The sequence below is a fragment of the Zonotrichia leucophrys genome, chromosome 13, assembly GCF_028769735.1.
Source record: "Zonotrichia leucophrys gambelii isolate GWCS_2022_RI chromosome 13, RI_Zleu_2.0, whole genome shotgun sequence".
Classification (NCBI taxonomy): domain Eukaryota; kingdom Metazoa; phylum Chordata; class Aves; order Passeriformes; family Passerellidae; genus Zonotrichia; species Zonotrichia leucophrys.
In genome coordinates, this window is record NC_088183.1 from 14,023,506 (window position 1) to 14,043,530 (window position 20,025).

Genomic DNA, 20,025 nt, shown 5'->3' on the forward strand with positions numbered 1-20,025 from the left:
TCTAGAGTGCTTATCTTGAAATTGGTGCATTTTTAAGCCTAACCAAGGCATAAAAAACTCAAATCAGCTTATGAGTGTGAACGTTAGTAAAGGGTTCAATTGATCTGGTCTGTCCACTCCTGGTGCTTGGCTCCTCCTCACATGTCCTATGGGTCAGTCCTACAAATGCCACAGAAAGGTTCAGTGCTTGGCAGCAGGCAGGACATGTGGCCATCATGTGAAGAAGTGAAAAGCCATTGTGAAGAAGTGAGGCACACTGATCATCACAGAATCACTGGGCTGGAAAGGACCTACAGGATCAAACCCAACCTTTTTCTGATCCCCAGTGTGACAACCAGACCAGAGCACCGAGTGCCACATCCAGCTGTTTCTGGAGCACCTCCAGAGATCATCACTCCATCCCCTGCCTAGGCAGCTCATTCCAATGCCTAGCAACTATTTCAGTGAGGAAGATTTTCCTGATAATCCCACCTGAACCTTCCCTGGTGCAGCTTGAGGCCATTTCCTCCTGTCCCATTGCCAGCTGCCAGGGAGCAGAGCCTGACCCCTACCTGGCTGCACCCTCCTGTCAGGGACTTGTGGAGAGGGAGAAGGTCCCCCATGAGCCTCCTTTTCTCCAGGCTGAGCTCCCTCAGCCACTCCTGGGGACTGTCCAGACCCTTCCCCAGCTCCGTTCCCTTCTCTGGACACACTCCAGCCCCTCAATGTCTAGCAGTGATGGTGGCCAGAGCTGGACACAGCACTCGAGATGTGGCCACCACCAGTCTGTTTCTGGTACAAGCCACCTACCCACCTGGGCACACGGGGTCATGTTCAGTCTCTGGAGACCAGCTCCTCCTGGTTCTCTCCTGCCTGGCAGCCTTCCAGCCCCTCTGCTCCCAGCCTGGAGCTGCAGGGCCTGTTGTGCCCCAAGGACAGGCCCCAGCGCTTGACCTTATTGAGCCTCATACTGTTGGCCTCCAGCAATATGTAGATACATACATATATTATGCATTTTATATTATAATTTCATCCAACACCACAGAGGAGCTTTGTTAACAAAGCTGTATTTCCTGAGGCTCTGTCTCCAGTATTCCCCAGAGTGAGGAGACGCAGCTTTGCATTTTAAAATTCCTGCAAATACAGGAGGGACAGACTTCTTTTCCATGGCTGTATCAAGAGAGAAACACTTCCAAAGGCCACCAGAGAGCCCTGGCCACCATGCCTGGCAGTGAGTTCATGTCCCAAAGGCCACCAGAGAGGCCTGGGCACCGTGGCTGGCAGTGAGTCCATCCCCACACAGCAGTGCCAGCAGCATGCACGGTGCTCGCCCAAGGCCTGGCACAGAAACTCTCTGCTCCATCCGTACCCTGTGTGCCAAGCAGCCTGTCCTCCTCCATCTGAGATCCCAAATGTCTCAGGCAAGGATTGGGATGGAGCTGAGGGAAGCTCCTGCAGGTTTTATTTTGGCACCATGCGGCCCGCGGCGCTTTGCGGATGCGACCGTGGAACGGTGACACTGATCCACCCTGCTCCAGCACTGCCATCCCTCCTCCATCTGTGCCCTGAGTCCTGGCTGCTCACTGGGGTGTTGTGAGATCCCCAGGACGAGGTGAGCAATGAGAATCTGACTCCAAGTTCTCAGAAGGCTGATTTATTATTCTATTCTACTCCATTCTACTCCATTCCATTCCATTCCATTCCATTCCATTCCATTCCATTCCATTCCAAGAAATTATACTAAAACTATACTAAAGGAAGAGAAAGGATACTTCAGAAAGCTAAACAAGAACGATACTGAAAGCTCCTGACTCCTCAGAGTGTGACACAGCTGATGGTGATTGGTCATTAATTAAAAACAATTTACATGGAACCAATCAAGGATGCACCTCTTGGTAAACGATTTCCAGACCTCATTCCAAGCAATCACATAATTAATGATTTCATTCTTTTCTGAGGCTTCTCAGCTTCCCAGGAGAAGAAATCCTGGGGAAGGGATTTTTCAGAAAATATTATGGTGACAGTTCACCACCTTCTTGTAGTGAAGCTGGAAGCTTCACTTTTATACTTTTCCTGTGTCCCTGGAGAATTGATTGTTATATAGGTACTTCATTAACATCAGCTACTTCTATTTCATGCAAACTCTTCACCCCTGTATCATTAAAATATTAAACCCCTGGCAGCCAAGCAGAGCAAGCAGCAAAGCATCTGTTTTCCTGAAGGTTTTGTCACAGCTGAACACCATGTAAAACAGGCCCATCACTTCCACTATAATTACTCAGATTAATTTGAATGTTCTTGTAAAAATTTAATAAAGATAAATGTTAAAATGAGAGCAAGGCCCCTTCAGTCTCTTGCACTGGCACATGAAGTTTTGCATGACAAATTCTGCTCTCATTTCTGTACTGAACATGGCTGAATTATTGGCTTTTTGGGCCTCAGGCAGCATGGAAACCCATCAGAATGTGCTGCTGAACCAGACAATTGCAACAATGAGTTGCTATGTGGCTTTAAGAAAATTAGAGTCTCTCTGACTCAGTTTACTCATTGTAATAAATGGGTAAACAACATTTAATCCTTCTCTGAGGGTCATCTTCTCAGAGCCGTCTTTATCAACAGCAAGCCCACAAAAGAAGCACAACTTCTCTAACAAGGAAGACTTTGGAAAACAAGGAACTCTGAGAGGAGAGAAACTGCAGAAAATAGTGGTACTAATAAATCTACACAAAGCAAGGCCATTTCATTTCTGTATGAGGCTGTCACTACCCAGAAGAGCCTAAAGACATTCTAGAAACATCTTTCAAATGAATAACGCAATTCTCCAGTCTCAATTTACTGTAAGACTTCTTACTGGAAAAATGGAATTGCTGTCAAGCATCACTAAAATTAATTTATCTGCAAGTTGGGAAATACTCCTTGAGTTACATTGCCTGGAAATAACTATTGTTACAAAGGAGAATATTGTCTATTTGCTTCAAGACTAAAGAGCCTTTTAATGAGGTCTGAAGCAGAAATAGAGGTGCAGACTTGTTTCAAGGACAGGCAAGAAGATAGGACTGTCTCAGCAATTCACAGAAAGAGGATGAAGGTCCCTCTATGTGCAATATTTTACTTCTAGAGCCTTTTTAGGATACAATAAATTTTTGTCTAGTCTGATAGGAAGGCATCAGATCCAAAACACTTTTATATATTTTCTCTAATTTTCTGTAGGAGTGGAAAGCTTTAGGCATTGAAACAGGAAATTTCTGCAACTTATTACAAGATGTATATCAGTGTCCAGCTGTCCTTTTGAACCTGAAGTACCTCAGCTGGTCCAGACTTAATCTGGGCTGCTCCAGCTCCATTTTTCAGTGAATGAGAACAGAACTAGTCACCATACCTAGAAAGAATCTTTTTTTTGTTTGAAATTACCCATACTGGGCATTGCTGTATCTACAAGCTGTTCCTCAGCAGTGCTGTGCCAAATTCCAGCTTTTACAAGAATCCAATACTGGGAACATTATATCATGATCAATAAAACACCCCATAACAAGTAGCAAAACCTAATAAGAACCCTCAGCAGCAAGAACAAGGGATAATAGAGTAAAAAAGGCACTCATTTGCCTTGACACTGTTTCAACCACTGCAGTAATTTTTTTCAATTAATTTTCAAGAATCAGCATTGTCTGCGTAGACCAAGAGTTTCATTGACACCAACATGGCAGAGGTTGGAACTCTGTCCATCCCAATGTGATCCTTCTCCTGTTTTATCAACAGCAGGGCACAGATAAGGGGTGGAAACCCCACCACAGCACAGGCAGAAGGTGGAAACCTCCTGGTGTGCAAAACCATCATTGCAGGAGAAACACGACCCAGGCAGGCAGGGAGACACCTGCAGACAGGCAGGAATCTGTCCAGCCTCACTGGTTTGTGAACAGGGAGAGCTCTTTGCAGCTAATTACAGCCCTGTTCAATGACTACAGTGTTTCACAGCACGCTGGAAAAATGAGCTCTACAACAGAAATACCAAAGTTTATTCGACTTGTTAACAACATACAATGTGCTCATAATAAATTTTAGTTAGATGGTGTATGTGGAGAACAGATGGTAGCATTCATGTGTTTAGCAAAAATACTAAATGAAGACAAATATAGTTGATAGAGACTTTAAATTAAGAACCAGGAAATTTTCATAAACAACTTAATTATCAAGGTCTAAATACAGCTAAAGCTTTTAGGGAAAACAGACAAAATTACATCTACAAAGACACTGCGTTGCACACTCTGTCCTTTACATTCCTAATTGTGGGAGTAATGCATCCACATCCAAGTCTCAGTCTCACAAACATTTAAACACTTGTCTTATGGGTTTCCTGGTCAGAAGTTAATACGAAACCATTACATTAAAGGAAAAGGCTTAGTAAATCTTCCACTTCATGACAGGCTGGAAGGAAAATGCACAGGAGGATAACTGAGAAGAACACTGTGTTCCATGAGCATCCCCAGGAATGTTATTCCAGCCTACAAGTATCTGCCAGCTTTAACATTTCAACCTCGTCATCCTGGGAAATGGAGAATAAATGGACACTTGCAGCCACTTTGTTGAGCTGTGCTCTGCTCCCACAGTGTGGCAAGGATTTTATCATTTTCTGAATTATTCTGATCTAGGGTGATGCACACACCTGAGTGTTGCTACACCTGGATGTGCCAGTGGGACCTGCCCTTAAATTCAGACCTGCAAGGTCCAACAGCAGAGAGAAGGGATAAATGAGGTGTGCAACAGTGATTTCCTGAGGCTTTGTATGAAAAAAATGAGATGGGATGGGACAAGAGGTAAGGAGAAGGGAAAAATCCAGAAGCAACAAAAGACATAGACACTCAGCACAGAAAGAGAATTCAGTTTGAACTTCTGAATGCAGCTTTTTCTTTTGAGCTCTACTTCTTTCATGCTTAGTAAAGTGAGAACTTTGATCAAAGGTTTTCCTGAAGGTGTGCCATGCAGCCATCCAATAAGGGATAGACTCATGCTAATTTTGACCTAATAGCATTTTTACCAGTCACTTCTTTCACCACTTGCAATCTTTATCCCTCTGCCAAAAATAGTCAAAATTAGAGGGTAAATTGAAATTTTCCAGGGCATGAAGGGAATGTGATGTCTCATGAACAAAGTTTTAGCACATAAGCTTCAGTTCCACTAGAAAATTAAGCTGGGAAAAAAGAATGAGGCATTCAGCAGTTTTCCCTGTAATAAACACATTCAGCAGCAATAAATACAAAGAAGAAACAAGAAGAATTTTGCATAATTGACCGAGGAAACATGATACCATAAATTCAGCCTCACAGCCAACACGCTAAGTTACAAGTTTGGTAGGAAAAATTCTCTCAAGTTCTATTCATGGTTGTATATTTCAGAGCCTTTCAAGGCAGGGAAACCCAGTATTTGCTATAATAGGGTCATAAAAAGAAGTTTTACATGTACTGCAAGGCTGACAGCAGCTATGGAAGCAAGCAGGGCATGTGGTGCTCACTGCAGCATGAGGGACTTGATGGATCCCTGCAAACACAGCCTGGGGAAGGGAATGCTAGCAAATAATTAGAGATGTTGTAAACTGTGTGAGGAATGGAACTGACTTCCAAATTGACTTAAATTCTTTTAAAGGAAGGGCTAAACAGCACAGCATTGGGAAGGAGTGTTAGTTTACCAGTGAAACTGATATTCAGAGACAGATATCTGATATTGAGATTCATGCAGACAGCTGACACCCTGCTATCCACACACAGCACTGGGAAGCTCTGCAGCACGTCCAGGTGAAACTCTTTTCCTTGTTTCTGCTCTTTCTGGCCATGGACACAGTGGCTAAGCCTCAATCTGGAAAAGTTGCATCTGATGCTCATTGGCAAGGTCAAACAAGCAGAAGAGCTGGCAGGGCCTGTGTTAGATCCATCTGCTCAGGCATATATACAAATTATTTGGCAAGGCACGAGAAATATCACAGCAATTTTGGATCAGACTGCTTTCAGATTGCCAGGTGGAAGTTGAGAGATTTTGATCATCTGTTGTTCACAAAAATCTTGTGACTCCTCCTTCTGAGCACAGACCTTGCTACAGGGACCCCACACCTCGGGGATGAATCCCTAATCACACTGGGGATGGATTAATTCTTTCTCTTCAGTCTCCCATCCCAATGGGGTAATAAAAATGTGCCTTCTGAGGACTGTTGTTCAGAAGCCAATTAATTTACCATGAAAAAACAATTTATTTCATCCATCTCTAGTTTGGAATAGAAGTTTTTTAATACAAATCCAAATTTCTCTAAAACAATCTAAAGTATTTTTTCAGTTCAGCATCTCTGTTTACACAGGTGTACTTACACTGACACATCCATACTGCAACAGAGTTGCCTGCTGCTCATAAACATGAGAAATACTATTTGTTAAATGGCACAGAAAACAGGTTATGAAAACAAGAGACCACAATATTGTTCTTGTGCTGCCCCTCTCCCATCACTCAGCTGATTTAGCTCCCTCTGCAAACTTTCTCAGTGTTACTATCAGAAGTAAAAATATAGACAATATTTAAAACCCACTATATAGTTATGTCCTATGCCAGTCTAGCTTCATCTGGCATCTGATTAAACAATAATTGGCCACGGCAGCAGCACTTCTTAGTGACTTCCTTGTCCTTGTTAATAAATCACAATTGTCAATTTATAGCAAATTAGGCAAACTCTGCTCTCTTAAGCCTCATTTTATTTCAATCAGAAAGATTTATGACCCTCCAGGGTATAACACACCTTCCATTACCTCTCCAGCTAGTAATCAAGAATATGCCTGTCAAAGTCAAAGTGCAAGGATTCATCATATTATTTTTTAAAAACTCTGGTTCTTTTCCTATGAGTATGGAATTTAATTCTCAGTGGACGTTTGAGGTTTATTTTGTAATTACATTAATTACCATGCAAATCCTGATTGCCCTTCCAAACCTCTCCTTACATGAGCACTTTGTGTTTCAATGGTCTTTTAGGCTTTTAATCAATGACAGGAGGTATGTCATTAATCCATCAGCAGTCAATTCACACAGCACATGTCTGAAATGAGTCCAGAGGTGCCAAATAGGATGGGACAGGTGCTCTAGAGCTTCCAAGGTTACAACTGACTGATCCATATCATTGTGTGAACATTTTGGGAGATGCAGACAGAAATTAGCTAATAAATAGTTAATTTTGCTGAGGGTTGACTCTATACATAAAATACAACCCAATATGCTTGATGTAAATCCAACACTGAATATTCCTATGTAGTCTCTAATTCAACCAGTATTCATGAATGAGAACAGTGTTTTAAGTACCTTCAAAATACTCAAGTGCCTATTTATTTTAAAGTACATTTTGCAGTGACAATAAAATTTTCCCTTTCAGGCTATCCAAAGTCAGTGCCTGTTTTTCAATGTGAACTCTGTAGAGAAAGTTATAAAGACTGGACATTTGTATAGATAACAAAAATACCATCAATATGATTTAAGAAATAGAAATTAAATATAATTGTTGTATTTTAGATTAACTATGCCTAACACTTAAGCTACTGAACAGCCTGCCTGGAGAGGAGCACACATTACAAACAGAAACCCAATGAAGCCTAACATGAGGCAGAGATTATGTGATTAAAAAATCTCTCCAAAAAGCTCACTGGGTTTCTGAAATAAATAGAGCTGAGGATGCTGGAAGAGTCCCAGTCCCTTGGAAGAACCTTCTGCTGGCACATCCCTGTTTGTTAAGGATGCAGGCATTTGGTTTGCAACAGATAAAAGGTCTCCCACTGAAATACACACTATTTCAGCAGAAATGTCAGTGTAATCTGTTTTGCTGGTGGAAGATCTGCAAAGCTTCCCCTGCAAGGTTTCCCAGTTCAGAGACACCAGCAATCCTTTGTGAAATCCATCTGATAGGGGGCTGGACTGGCAGGTTCAGTGATTTCAGAATCAAACATGCACATGAATTTTGCAGACTACTAAACAAGTGAAGCATGTCCGCTGTGAGGCAAGAGCACAATATTTATTTCAGAGGTTCTCAGAAGTATGGACCCCCAGGGACCAGGGGTCAGAGAGCTTTGGGACAACCTTACCTGCAGTGCTTGTGCATTTACCCTAAACACTAATCTAATCCCAATCTAATTCCCAAGCGAGTCTGGCATTAGATCATTTCTATTAACAAGAAGGGCTTTACTCTTCTTTTCATCTTAGCCTGCTTATAGCAACTTCATCAATTCCATCATCTCCCAAGGAAAGGAGAAAATAAGGCAATCAACCTCCCAGGACAATCTCTGCTCATGTTCTTGGACAACAAAAGAAACCCAAAAGCCATTTCATGGAGTGCACTCAGAGCCAAGAAAGCCTCAAGGATAACAGATGACAGAAAATCACAAGGAAATTTACAATAAGGATTTTCAGCTGGGGCCAACTACGTCAACTGCTTCAATCATGCAGAAATGGTGGGATGCAGAAAATTAAGATCTGGTTAAACAGAACTTGATTAAGCAGAGTTATAGGAACCAGCAATCACCTGAAAGGCAGAAAAACCACAGAGGAAGAAAGATTTTTATTTAGTGTAACAGGACCAGGCAAACATAAGAACAAGAGCCTGAAATTCAGACTAAATGCCAATAAAAACTTCTCCTTTACCCTGGGAAAAGAAAGATTGGAAGTCTGGTCACTTATTTAGAACTAGAGCAGGAAAACAGTAGTAAAACCACAGTGAGGGGGAATAATCCACACTGACAAGAGGATGAATGGGGCAGTGCCCACCTGTGGGAATAATCCACACTGACAAGAGGATGGATGTGGCAGTGCCCACCTGTGGGTGCAGCTCCCCATCCCTGCACTGCTCAAACACAGGGGATGCCTGAAGCTGCTCAACATCTGCTTTCTTGCTGGCCCGACAAAAATCAAAATCCTTCTTCAGAGCTGGCTTTATTATTAAAAGCCTTCATTAGGGCCTGCCACAGTACATGAGTGGGTTTTTACAGGGCCTGTGGTGGGTGTGCTCCTGCCTTGAGCCAGCAACTGGGGCAGTAATCCCTCCCTAAGCCTCTAATTTTATGCTCTTCTACATGTAAATCTCTGTTTTCTTTACACCTACTACAACAGAAAGTGCAAAAAGTAGGTAACACAAGTCTGACTGCTGCATGGTAGATTTTACAGAATAAGCACGTGGAAGAAAATATTGTGATTTCTGCATTTTTTTCTGCCCTAGGAGCTGTATATGAAATTATAATCACTTTCTGCTTACACTGGTGTTTGCCCTAAAAATCCACACATAAATACAGATCTGTTCATTTTATGTGGCCACCCATTACCTGTCATCCCTAAAGGCTTTCTCTTTTATTTTACTAAGAGTGGAAAATGCTTCTTTGACACTCATTAATAGGCTTTTTCAGTATGGCTAAAACAATCAAACAAAAATACAACACCCCAGATCTCATAAACATGCACTCCAGGAAAATTTATTAGAATGAAATCTCAAGGCAGAACCACCTCACACAAACAGCATTTTGCTGCACTGATTTCTTCTACACCAAATCTTGGCATTGAGCTGACATTGCAGTGCCTGTCCCCTGACCCTGGGAGAGAAGGAATCCAAGGCAGAGAGAGGAGTTTGCTCTCCTGGCTCCTGTGGATGAGGCCAGGCTGCTCAGAGTCCCTTCCCATTCCTTCTTCCTTTGCAGCTCCAGCTTGGGGATTTATTTGTGTGCTGAAGGATGCACATGGGGTGTTGCAATGTATTCACAAGGGTGCACCAGCCAGCCTGCTTCTCAGTTTGTTAGCAAAGCCTCAAGAATTCATCAAGGCTATTGAAACTTAAATTGTCCTAAATTAAGAAAAAAGAGAATACCAAGACTGCAAGAACTGGATAACAGAGGACTGTGAAACACCTGGGCTGTAACCAGTCATTACTCTGAGAAATGCAGGCAGAGAATGAGTGAGCAAGACAAAAACACCAATCAAGAAGTGTGCACTTAGTAGTTTGGAAAATCTATAAATATGTGCGTGATGTAAACAATGAACAGCTCCTGCTTAATCATAGTAGTCAGTTCTTCAGGAGTCCTAAATTTCCCCCAATAATGGGGACCCATGTGTGTGTTAACAGAGCCAAAACAAAAGCACAGAGCTACATCTGCACACAGGACCAGCCTGACAAGCCAGGCACAGCAAAAGCCAAACCCTGCACGGGGTTACAGCCACCCAACCCCACCCAAGTCAGCATCCCTGAGACATTGCCCTGTTGGAACAGTCTGTGTCTGGTGAGCAAACACCCCACAGCCACGCTGAGCTCTGCTGAATCCTCTCCCCAGGCTGCCCCTGCTGCAGGGCTCTCACTGATTATTGGTGTAAGGCTGCAGAACCTCACCATGGTGAATATTGTGCCCTTGCCTCACACAGGGGACATGCTTCACTTGTTTAGAAGTCAGCAAAATTCATGTGCACATTTGATGGTGAAGTGCAAATTTGTCTAAAATAATAAAAGTGCAAATTTATTTAAAGAAATAAATAAATTTATTATTATATATTATATAATACATTATATACTATATACATTATATTATACTATATTACATCATATTAATATCTATCATATAACTATAATAATATATTTATATTACTTATTATATAATTATATATTAATACATAATATAATAGAATATATTAGATATTATATTATATTATATTATATTATATTATATTATATTATATTATATTAATTATATAAGTATAATTATTATATAATTAAGATAATATCTTTATATATTATATATTATTATAATATATTAATATTATATATTATTTAATTAATTAATTGCTAAATTAAATAATCACTGCTCCAAGCACAGCAGGGCCAGTGCACCCCAGAGCCAGGGGTACAGCCAGGGCAGCCCCTGTGGCATGGGGACAGTGCTGAGAAAACCTCCTGTCAGCCTCGTGCTCAGCAGCCACAGCTCCTGCTCAGCTGCACTGACCCCCTCAAGGGCTGGCACTGAATTTTTATCAATGCACAACATGGGATTTGTGTGAATCCCCCATTTCTCAGGGACATCCTGCTCTGGGACCCTCCACTTCTAAACTTGTTTCCAGGGACAAAAAGCAGCCGTGGGGGGTGAGGAGGGGGAAGAGCCAGATTCCTAGCAGAAATTTGGAGCCAGCTTCCTCACTAAATATCATTCTGGCTGCACTGTAATGCCTCCCACCAAAAGAGTCTGGCTGCAAAGAATGCTGTCTCTCCAAAGCCCAAGAGCTTTGCCCAGGATTTTTCCAATTGTGTCTGTCATTCTGGATGATTGGTGAAATTGCCTGAACCCTCAAGACACCGCAGTTCTGCAGGAAAAGTCAGGACACTGGCTGAACTCAACAGGGAGGTGAAGAGATTTGGGTAAAATTTAGAGCAGCTCTCCCACAGACATGCAGCAGCATCTGGTGCCTGAGTGAGGGATGTGAGCTGTGCCAATTTTACCCATCTTCACTTTCCATTTCAGACAGCTTTCAGTGCCAGCAGGACCCAGAGGTGACAAACATCTGCATTCCAGCAGCTCTGGCTCCTTTACCTGAGCTATCAGAGCACATTCCTAGGCAGGCACTGCACTTCCTAGTCTGGCTTGGCAATGTTCCTTCATTTCAGGCAAAACAAAAATGCATTTTAGACTATTTCCCCAGTTCCACAAGTCATTCTATTTGAAAGTAAGCAAGTTATTCTTTATTTGTTGCTACCTCAATTTTAAGGAAAAGAAAGTATAAAAGACAAAAATCAGCCAAAACCCCCCAAAAAGGCATTTTCAGAATAAAGCAATGACAAAATACACAGTGTGTTGGTTTCACTAACCTTAAGTTTTTGCTACAGTTATTCAAGTGAAGTTTTTTCCAATAGCTTATTGATTGCAAGCTTCATTAATCTCTTGAATTCCAACACCCATGGACTCGGTTTTGCAATATCAGTGGGAATACTTCCAAGCCACACACTCTACAGAATCCATGAACTGGTGGGCTCCTGTTATCTATTTCCCAGCCCCAGCTGCACTCACACTCACTGCCTTTTGCAGGTGGCCAGCAGCATTTCCAGCAGGAGAAAGCTCCATCTCTCCACTTACAATCAGACTTTACAATCTAAACCACACATATTATTTAAATCACCATTCAAAGAATGCTGTAGAGAAGAGGAAAAAAAGCAACCCACTGGAAAATCACCCCTATGCCTGTGTTTAATATGAAAACATGATTTTTGTAACATGGAGAGCCAGCTCCTGCCAGCACTGGTGGCACCCTGGAGCTGCTGCCAGATGCTGGAGGTGCCATACCCCATTCCTTGGGGCTCTTTCCCCAAAGTACAGCCACAACAGCACTGTGCCAGCCATGGTTTATCTCCAACAAGCACTTTCATCACCCATTTTAAGGCAAGAGCAGCAGCAAAGATCATTATCAGCTCAGCCTTGCCCCTCACAGCTCAGGTGGTCCATGACTTATCTCACTTTGAGCTTACCCAAACCATCAAGGGCAGCACTGGAATTGCTAAAAGCCCCACAAAGTATACATTCATACATTCAATAGCCAAAACATCTCTGTGAGCATGAAAAGTGAGAGATGGGATCGTCATCAGTGTGACGGCAAAAACCAGACCACAATGCAGATAACTGGGAGAGTGTCCTGATCCATCAGGCACCACTCTGGCAGCTGCTAACTGAGGTGACTTTCTGTGTTTTTCTGAATGCTGGCATGAGCACAGGAGCCCCAGAAAGCCTCTTGTAATGCCTGCCCCCTCACAGGGAACATTACGAAGCCGTCAGCTTAAATTTGGAAAAAGGGTGGGTTTCTCACTTTATTGATGCACTCTTCCACAGAGGATTTTTTTCAAATCTACATCAAACAAGGAAAAACAAATGCTGAGAGGGCAGATTTAGGGCAATTTATCAAGGTCTGGGAAATAGCTTCCAGATGGATGGAGCTGTTTGGTGCTGGCTGGTGAGAAGGAAGCAAGGTATTGTTATTGAATTAGCATGAATCTCTGGTGGAGAGCTGCGTGGTAGATAGAGTGCTCCTTTCATATGGTTTGCATTTGGACCTGTCATATTTCATTTTTATTCAAAAACCTGTGGTAAAGACACACAGTTCTTTTTTCTGCTTATTCAATTTCCACCAATTCTGCCTGAACTGTTGGCCAGTGTTTTTAAACCCTGCTCCATGGCTGGTCTGTTTGCTCTTTGCCACGCTTGGCTGGCAGCTTGGTGCTTACAGGCTCACAGTGGGTTTGGGTTTTGCATTCCCACACTGATGTCACCTGAGACAGTGTGTGAGAGAGGAGGGAGAAGAGCTGGATGCTCTGTGAGGTGTTTAAACTGAGTCACATCAAGTGTTTACCAAAACCCCTCCAAGGAAAATGATGCATCCTGACTACAATGTGCTTATAAACTGGAGGGTTATTCTGGATTTTTCTTTTTAATAAGTCTTCCCATCAAAAACGTGTCTTTTAGCAATATAAATGCATCTACACCAGTAACTTTCTTTCTAATCTATCCCAGTGAATAAGGGTTACTGCAAAAAAACAAAAGAACAATGACAAACAAAAATCTGAGGGCCAAAAGGAGAAGATATGCTCATAACATATTTTTACTTAGAATAACCTGGATACCTGCTCCATGATACATATCTTACAGAGCAAAGATTTATGTGTTTGCCTTCTAGTTCTGAAATAATATACTTTTCAAGTTCCCACATGAAGAATTCAACATAATTTATGTTAAAAATCAAATTAAAATGACAATTTTCTTATTAACCTGAAGAGATAAATAGATTGGTATCAAGTAGTTTCAGGTAAACAGATTTTTGACAATACAGTCTTTTAAATCCTAGAAAAGTTTCTGGTTGATATGCCACTGAGTAAAAAGATTTCTAATGACAGAAGATCTCCAAAGCTTTTTCAATTATTTAGGAGAACTGTTGTTATTCTTGAGTAGGGCACTGGGGTGAAATAGAAGAAATAAGCTTTATATTTTCCCTTTCCCAATGTTTTTGTCAATTACCCTGGGATGCATCCCAGGAAAACAGAGAAGGGAAATGGTGATATCATCAGAACCAATTAATTCCTAAATCCTACCTGAACTATAACACACAGATACTTGTGCTTACTTCCCACATGAATGTCTGGTTTTGCCCTCCTTTTTTCCCCTATAATTCTTATTACTCTGTGTTTTATGAGCATCTGTTTCAGCTGACCAGGACTGTAAGAAGTATCCAGAGAGGCCAATAATAAAATCCCAATCTGCAGGATGCAGCCTATGCTGGCCATAGCACCTGAAACCCCCCAAGCTGAGAACAGATCATATGCCTCATTTATTACTTAATCCTTCAGCTACTGACTCCTGAGCTGGATTTCCAGCTACATCACTCTGGGACAGTGCCCTGGTGTCCTGAAGCTCTCACAGTGAACAAGGGGAGTTATCCGTCACTGCTGAAGAAACTGCTTTACTCAATGACCCTTTCCCCATTTCCCACTGTGTTATCAGGAAGACCACAATGGGAATCCACAGGATTCATATGTGCAGATCCCTCAGTGGACGTTATAATGAATTCTCTCTGAATTCAGAGACAGCTGATTTAGGGGTTGTGTCTGGTCAAGGGTCACCCTTCTGCTCATCAGTCTGTGGAAGGTAAATGTAAACCACCAGGTGTCAACATTCTGTCACCATGGACCAACCTGGCCCTGAATTGTCACCTGAACTGCCTTCCCTGTGGCTGGGAGCCTGTGAAATGGTGATCTGGTTGCTGGCAGAAAACAAGAAATGAAAAGGAGGATAAAACCCACTTGGCATTTTATATGGATATCTACATCCAGAATCAGAGAATGCCCATGGCTGGAAGGGACCTCTGGAGATTGTACAGCCCAACCACCCTGCTCAACACTGGGGCGACCAGTGCAAGTTTCTCAGGATGATCTGTGCAGTCACAGCACAAAACAAAGCCATTCCAACTGCACAGGATGACATTTTGGCAGGGCACAGCTGAAAAGTCACACACAGCCTGCTTGAGCAAGGAACTTTGGAGCTCAGTGCTTGTAAAATCAATTCCTCACAGCACAACCATTAAAGAACCACAAGTGATGGGGAGCAGCCCCCTGCTCCTCAAGTAGTTCACTGCAGCCATACCTTGAAGCCAAAGGGGCAGGTGCACTGGAAGAGCTCCACGGGGTCACTGCTGCACGTCCCGTTGTTCTTGCAGGGGCTGGAGAGGCAGGGGTTGCACTTGGACACCACACTGAGATCCACGGGCTCTGCAGAGGCAAACACAGAGTGAGTGACGGGGTCTCTGCTGTGGGGATGAACCTGAGGTGTCAGAAAGTCTCTTTTTCCCAGCCCTGAGACCGGAGAAGAGGCAGAATTCCTTGGCTCTGGTTCTCAAGGTTGTTTATTTGCTCTTATCCCATACATTGTTTTTCTCTGACCCACTGAGATCTGTCCAGCAGGTTGGGCTGTAGCACTCTGATGGCCTCAGGGCAGTGTTATCTTTTTATACTAAAAACCACCTGTACTTTATTTACAATAATTTTCCAATACCTATCACCTATGTTAGACATTCTGTCTCTACTCTAAACCAATCCAAAAGTGTCACCATCACAGCAGAAGATGGAGGACAAGAAGAAGAAGGAGAAAGACAGAACATACCCAGATTCCTCCATCTTGCCTCTTGAACCCCCATTCTAAAACCCCCAAAATTCTACTTTTTCACCCTGTGAAGAATTCACTAACATTCTACTTAAACTCTTGTGGCTTGTAACTCCTCTCACCAAGTTGGTAACTTTTTCCATGGGTTAAAATCGAGGCACAGGTGTTGTTGACTCCATGCCAAGGTCTGTGAGCCCCCTGCCAGGGTCTGGAGTCCTCCAGGGCAGCCAGAGGGATGTCCTGGGTTCCAGCATGTTAGCAGAGAGCTGGATTGCAGAATGAACACCTCCCATGCACACCCCAACACTTTCCCCCAAGCACTGGCACAAATGCACAGGCTGCAGGTGCACTGGGGATTCCCAGGGATCAGAGAGGCTTTAAGCACTTAAATCAAGTGCTAGGCAAGTCTCAATGATGCTCATATTCTCCTGAAGATGCAAACATATGCTCTGAAAAAAGCATGTTGGGAACCTCCAGGGAGTGGGTTATATATATATATATATATATATATGGCTTTCAGCAATTTTTCCTGTTCTCAGTTCTGGAAATCCTGCAACAGCAACCCCAGGGAACTGTAACCTGACATTTCTATGGCTGATAACAAGAATGAAAGTGCAGATGCAACAACATAAATAAAAACCATGTACAAGACAGATTTAGTTAGAGACTTATGGGAATATTTAGGTGCAAAGTGCTCTACCATCCTTAATTTTAACAGATTTTGAAACTTATTTTCTTCCCTTTCTGCCCAGAAGAATGATCAACATTGACCTATCTCAGCAAAGGGCAATAAAGCCAAATATGTAAATAGGTAAATGTATACAAGTAAATAACATGGCCATATTTAAACCATCTAAAAAACCTCATATTTGTAGCAGAAATCTTCCAGAGAAGTAGTGAAGTTTGTAGGTGAGCAGGAAAACAAACACAGAGTAAAGAACACTAATTACATTTGGGGTCCCAAGTCAATCAATATTTTAGGGTTGAGATTTTACAGAAAGCTAATTTAGGCAGTAATATTCACAGTTATATTCACTGTTAAAACATGGTAATTTTTTAAATGGCTACATTTTAAATAATAATAAGTATTAACTCATTGGCTTTTATATGTAAAAAAAGAAAACCTAGCACTTTAAAGTGGCTTAAATTATATCAGGCAGTAAAGGCCTTAAAGTAATTTTATTTAATTTTCAAGGAAATATTTTTTAAAATAATTTAAAATTGGTACTGTACTAATCATAAATGGGCATAGAGCTTCTGTTACTGCATGATAAATGGTAAGGAGGACTAAATTGTGAAACATACTGAAAGTGAAGAAAAGAAGCTTAAATTTGATGTTCAAGAGAAGGTGGAGCAAGAGTTACCAAAACTAGGGATGAAAAAATCCCTTCCAGCCAGGGATTTGCTTTGAGTTGTCCTGCATGAGTTATAAATGTTCACTTGGAACACTTGCAGAGCACCAGCAGGGGTAGGAACATGGCACAAGTGGGACTGAAGGGTCTCAGGTGACAGCACTGGGCTGTGTCTGCTCCTGCAGTGATGGTGGTGCCATCAGGGACTGACTGGGACTGCACAGGCAGCAATGAGGGAGAAATACACAGGAAGGACTGTTGTAATCTTATTTTATGTCTAAACACAATGCCATACATGTCTTTACCTTGGAAGAGGAAATCACACCTGAATTCCTGGCACTGACAGGGGCTGGAACGTGACATACCTGAGTTACATTTGTCTTCATGGTAAAATAAACAAAGAATAAACAAAGGTGGCTCCTCTGAGAGCTCGTGAGACAGGCAGCAGTGTTGCTCTTTCAGATTTAGAGGTCAGTTAGCCAGAATTTGTTCTACTATTTATTTCATAATAGGTGTACATTTTCCATTTATTTCTACGGCATAGATCAAAGCTAATCAATGTAGGAGCTAATAAGAACAGTGTTAGTTCCTAGCAGTTAAGTAGTTCATTACTTTGCCCTTGTGGATTTGATTTATAAATCCATACAGCAAAATGCCCTCAGCCCAGCACATTCCTTTCCTCTACTGCATAGCTGGGAGGGCAAGTTAATAAAAAGCAGAGCTGAGTTTGCATGACTTGCACATAACACACTTTTATTTCCTTGGCTCTGCTGAGACATAACCTCCTGCTCAGGCACAGGCTAAAAACATATTTTTAACAAGAATAAGTTAAACTACTTTTTACATTATTTACTAATGTGAAAGTTCCTGGAGGTCACAGAGGACATCTGAGCAGGACCTTCACGCAGCAGCTCAAGGTGCCCAGCCCAGCATGGGCCAAGCCTTGGTGGGGACCCAGGGTTTGGGGTCAGGGCTCAGCACCCCCTGAAATGGGAACAGGGTGCACTGAGACTGCCAAACCATGCCCTGCTTTGCAGAATATTTGTATTTTCATGAGCAAAGGTGAATTTGTCAAGGGCCAAGAGCTTCTTGAACTTTACTGCCACTTGTCCAGACCATCAACTGTTTCTGCTTGTGCAAACACCAACTCAAATCAACACATTATTTTCTCCTTTTCTGTTCAGATAAAGCAAGCTAGGGGGACTTTTGGGATATAAGAAAGAACACGAGCTTTCTAGTGGACCAATCTAATATATACATAGAAAGCATACAAGTACATCCAATATCCTGGATCACAGATGTACTGATCTCTTGCCTAAGAGTTGCTTGCTTAGTTCAGAGAGAAAATGAGCACAACTCTTGATATATCACAGCTCAGAATGAAGAACACATCCAGTCTCTTTTGGTTTAATTTTCAGATCCTATGTAATATACAAAATCAATTATTTTCTTTGGTTCACTTCATGGGAGAAGCGCATTATTTGGTATTTTTAGTACTTCTTATATTTTTACTTCACATTTGAGACACTATTGTAAAGTCTCTGCTTTGATAATTATGGTCAGAGTTCTGATAGTTTTGAGACTGCCATTTCAAAGTAATTAAATTATAAGGTTACAGTTATTAAAGATATATTTGAAAAGACATAAAATTCCACTCAGCCTTGGGAACCTGTGTTTTAAACTCACCCCAACACCACCATTTGTTTGTTCAGCAGTTTAATTCCAGCACCTATAAAATCACCCTGCCAAGCAGTGCTGTAAATGGGCATGGCACTCTGAGAGACATAAAACCAGGCTTTATGCCCTCATTTCCATTTCTAAGAGAGGCTACTGATCCATCTTTTCCACTATAAATATAGCTCCATCTTCAAGTACTTGCTGGTGAGCAAAGCAAAACTCTGAAACTCTTTTTTTATGAGAATATGCAGATATGACTTAATCTCCACCACTCGCTAATGAGCTACTTAATCCACAAAAAAGTAGATAATTTGTCTGAAGGCTCTCTAAGGAGTACACTCCTGCCACTGAGCACCCCAAATTGTTCAGAGCTGCCCCTCAACCCTCTCCTGAGTGAATGCACACTGAATTCAGGCATGACACGTTTTCTGTAATCTGCAGTTTCTGAATCATCACTGATGGGAACAGTTTGCAGATCTGCAGATGAAAATGTACTTTTTGGCACATATTTGCTTTAAGAATTCTCTGTTTCTCAGTTTTCAAGCAAATGTACATGATAACTACAGCGCTTTATGTTTTTATAGTACCTCTTATTTTCTCAATTTTTTTGGGGCAAGTCACAGGCCAAAACAAATTATTTGTTCCAATAAGTTTGAACAACACCTTATATGCTAACGTGTCACTACCTAACCTGGTGTGAGCATCAGGAGCACTCACTGCTGTCAGGCTCCCTGCTTCTCCTGCCTTAGTGGCTTAGTGGAGAGTGGAGTGCCTCTCCTCTCCTTGGTGGAGCAGCTAACTGCACTTTGGGGAAGAACACAAGAAAACACAACTGTTGGAACCCAGGACATTCCTCTGGCTGCCCTGGAGGACTCCAGACCTTGGCAGGGGGCTGAGAGACCTTGAGTCCTGACCAGAGTCCTTGTTTTTAAGGGAGTCAAAAACACCTGTGCCTTTGATTTTAACCCATGGAAACAATTATCAACTTTGTGTGAAGAGTTACAAGCCAGAAGAGTTTGCATAAAATGATAGTTAATTTGTCACAGGGTGAAAAAGTAGAATTTTGGGGTTTTTAGAATGGGGGTTCAAGAGGCAAGATGGAGGAATCTGGGTGTGTCCTCTTTCTCCTTCTTCTTGTCCTCCATCTTCTGCTGTGATGGTAGCACTTCTGGATTGGTTTAGAGTAGAGACAGACTGTCCAACAATAGGTGATAGGTATTGGAAAATTATTGTAAATAAAGTACAAGTAGTTTTTAGTATATAAAGTTAACACCACCCCAAGGGCAGGCACTGTGTCACAACCCAACCTGCCTGACAGATCTCAGCAGGTCAGAGGAAGAATG

The 20,025-nt window shown here is 42.0% G+C and overlaps 1 protein-coding gene across 3 annotated transcripts in view; it reads right to left on the reverse strand.

Annotated features, from left to right (window-relative positions):
• The window catches only part of SLIT3 (slit guidance ligand 3), a 482,576-nt gene that overhangs the window by 58,743 nt on the left and 403,808 nt on the right, over positions 1–20,025 (reverse strand). For all 3 annotated transcript variants that reach the window (XM_064724717.1, XM_064724718.1, XM_064724719.1), the window contains one exon: positions 15,138–15,262. In XM_064724717.1, the coding sequence (XP_064580787.1) occupies positions 15,138–15,262 (125 nt within the window). The remainder of the gene's footprint in view (positions 1–15,137; positions 15,263–20,025) is intronic.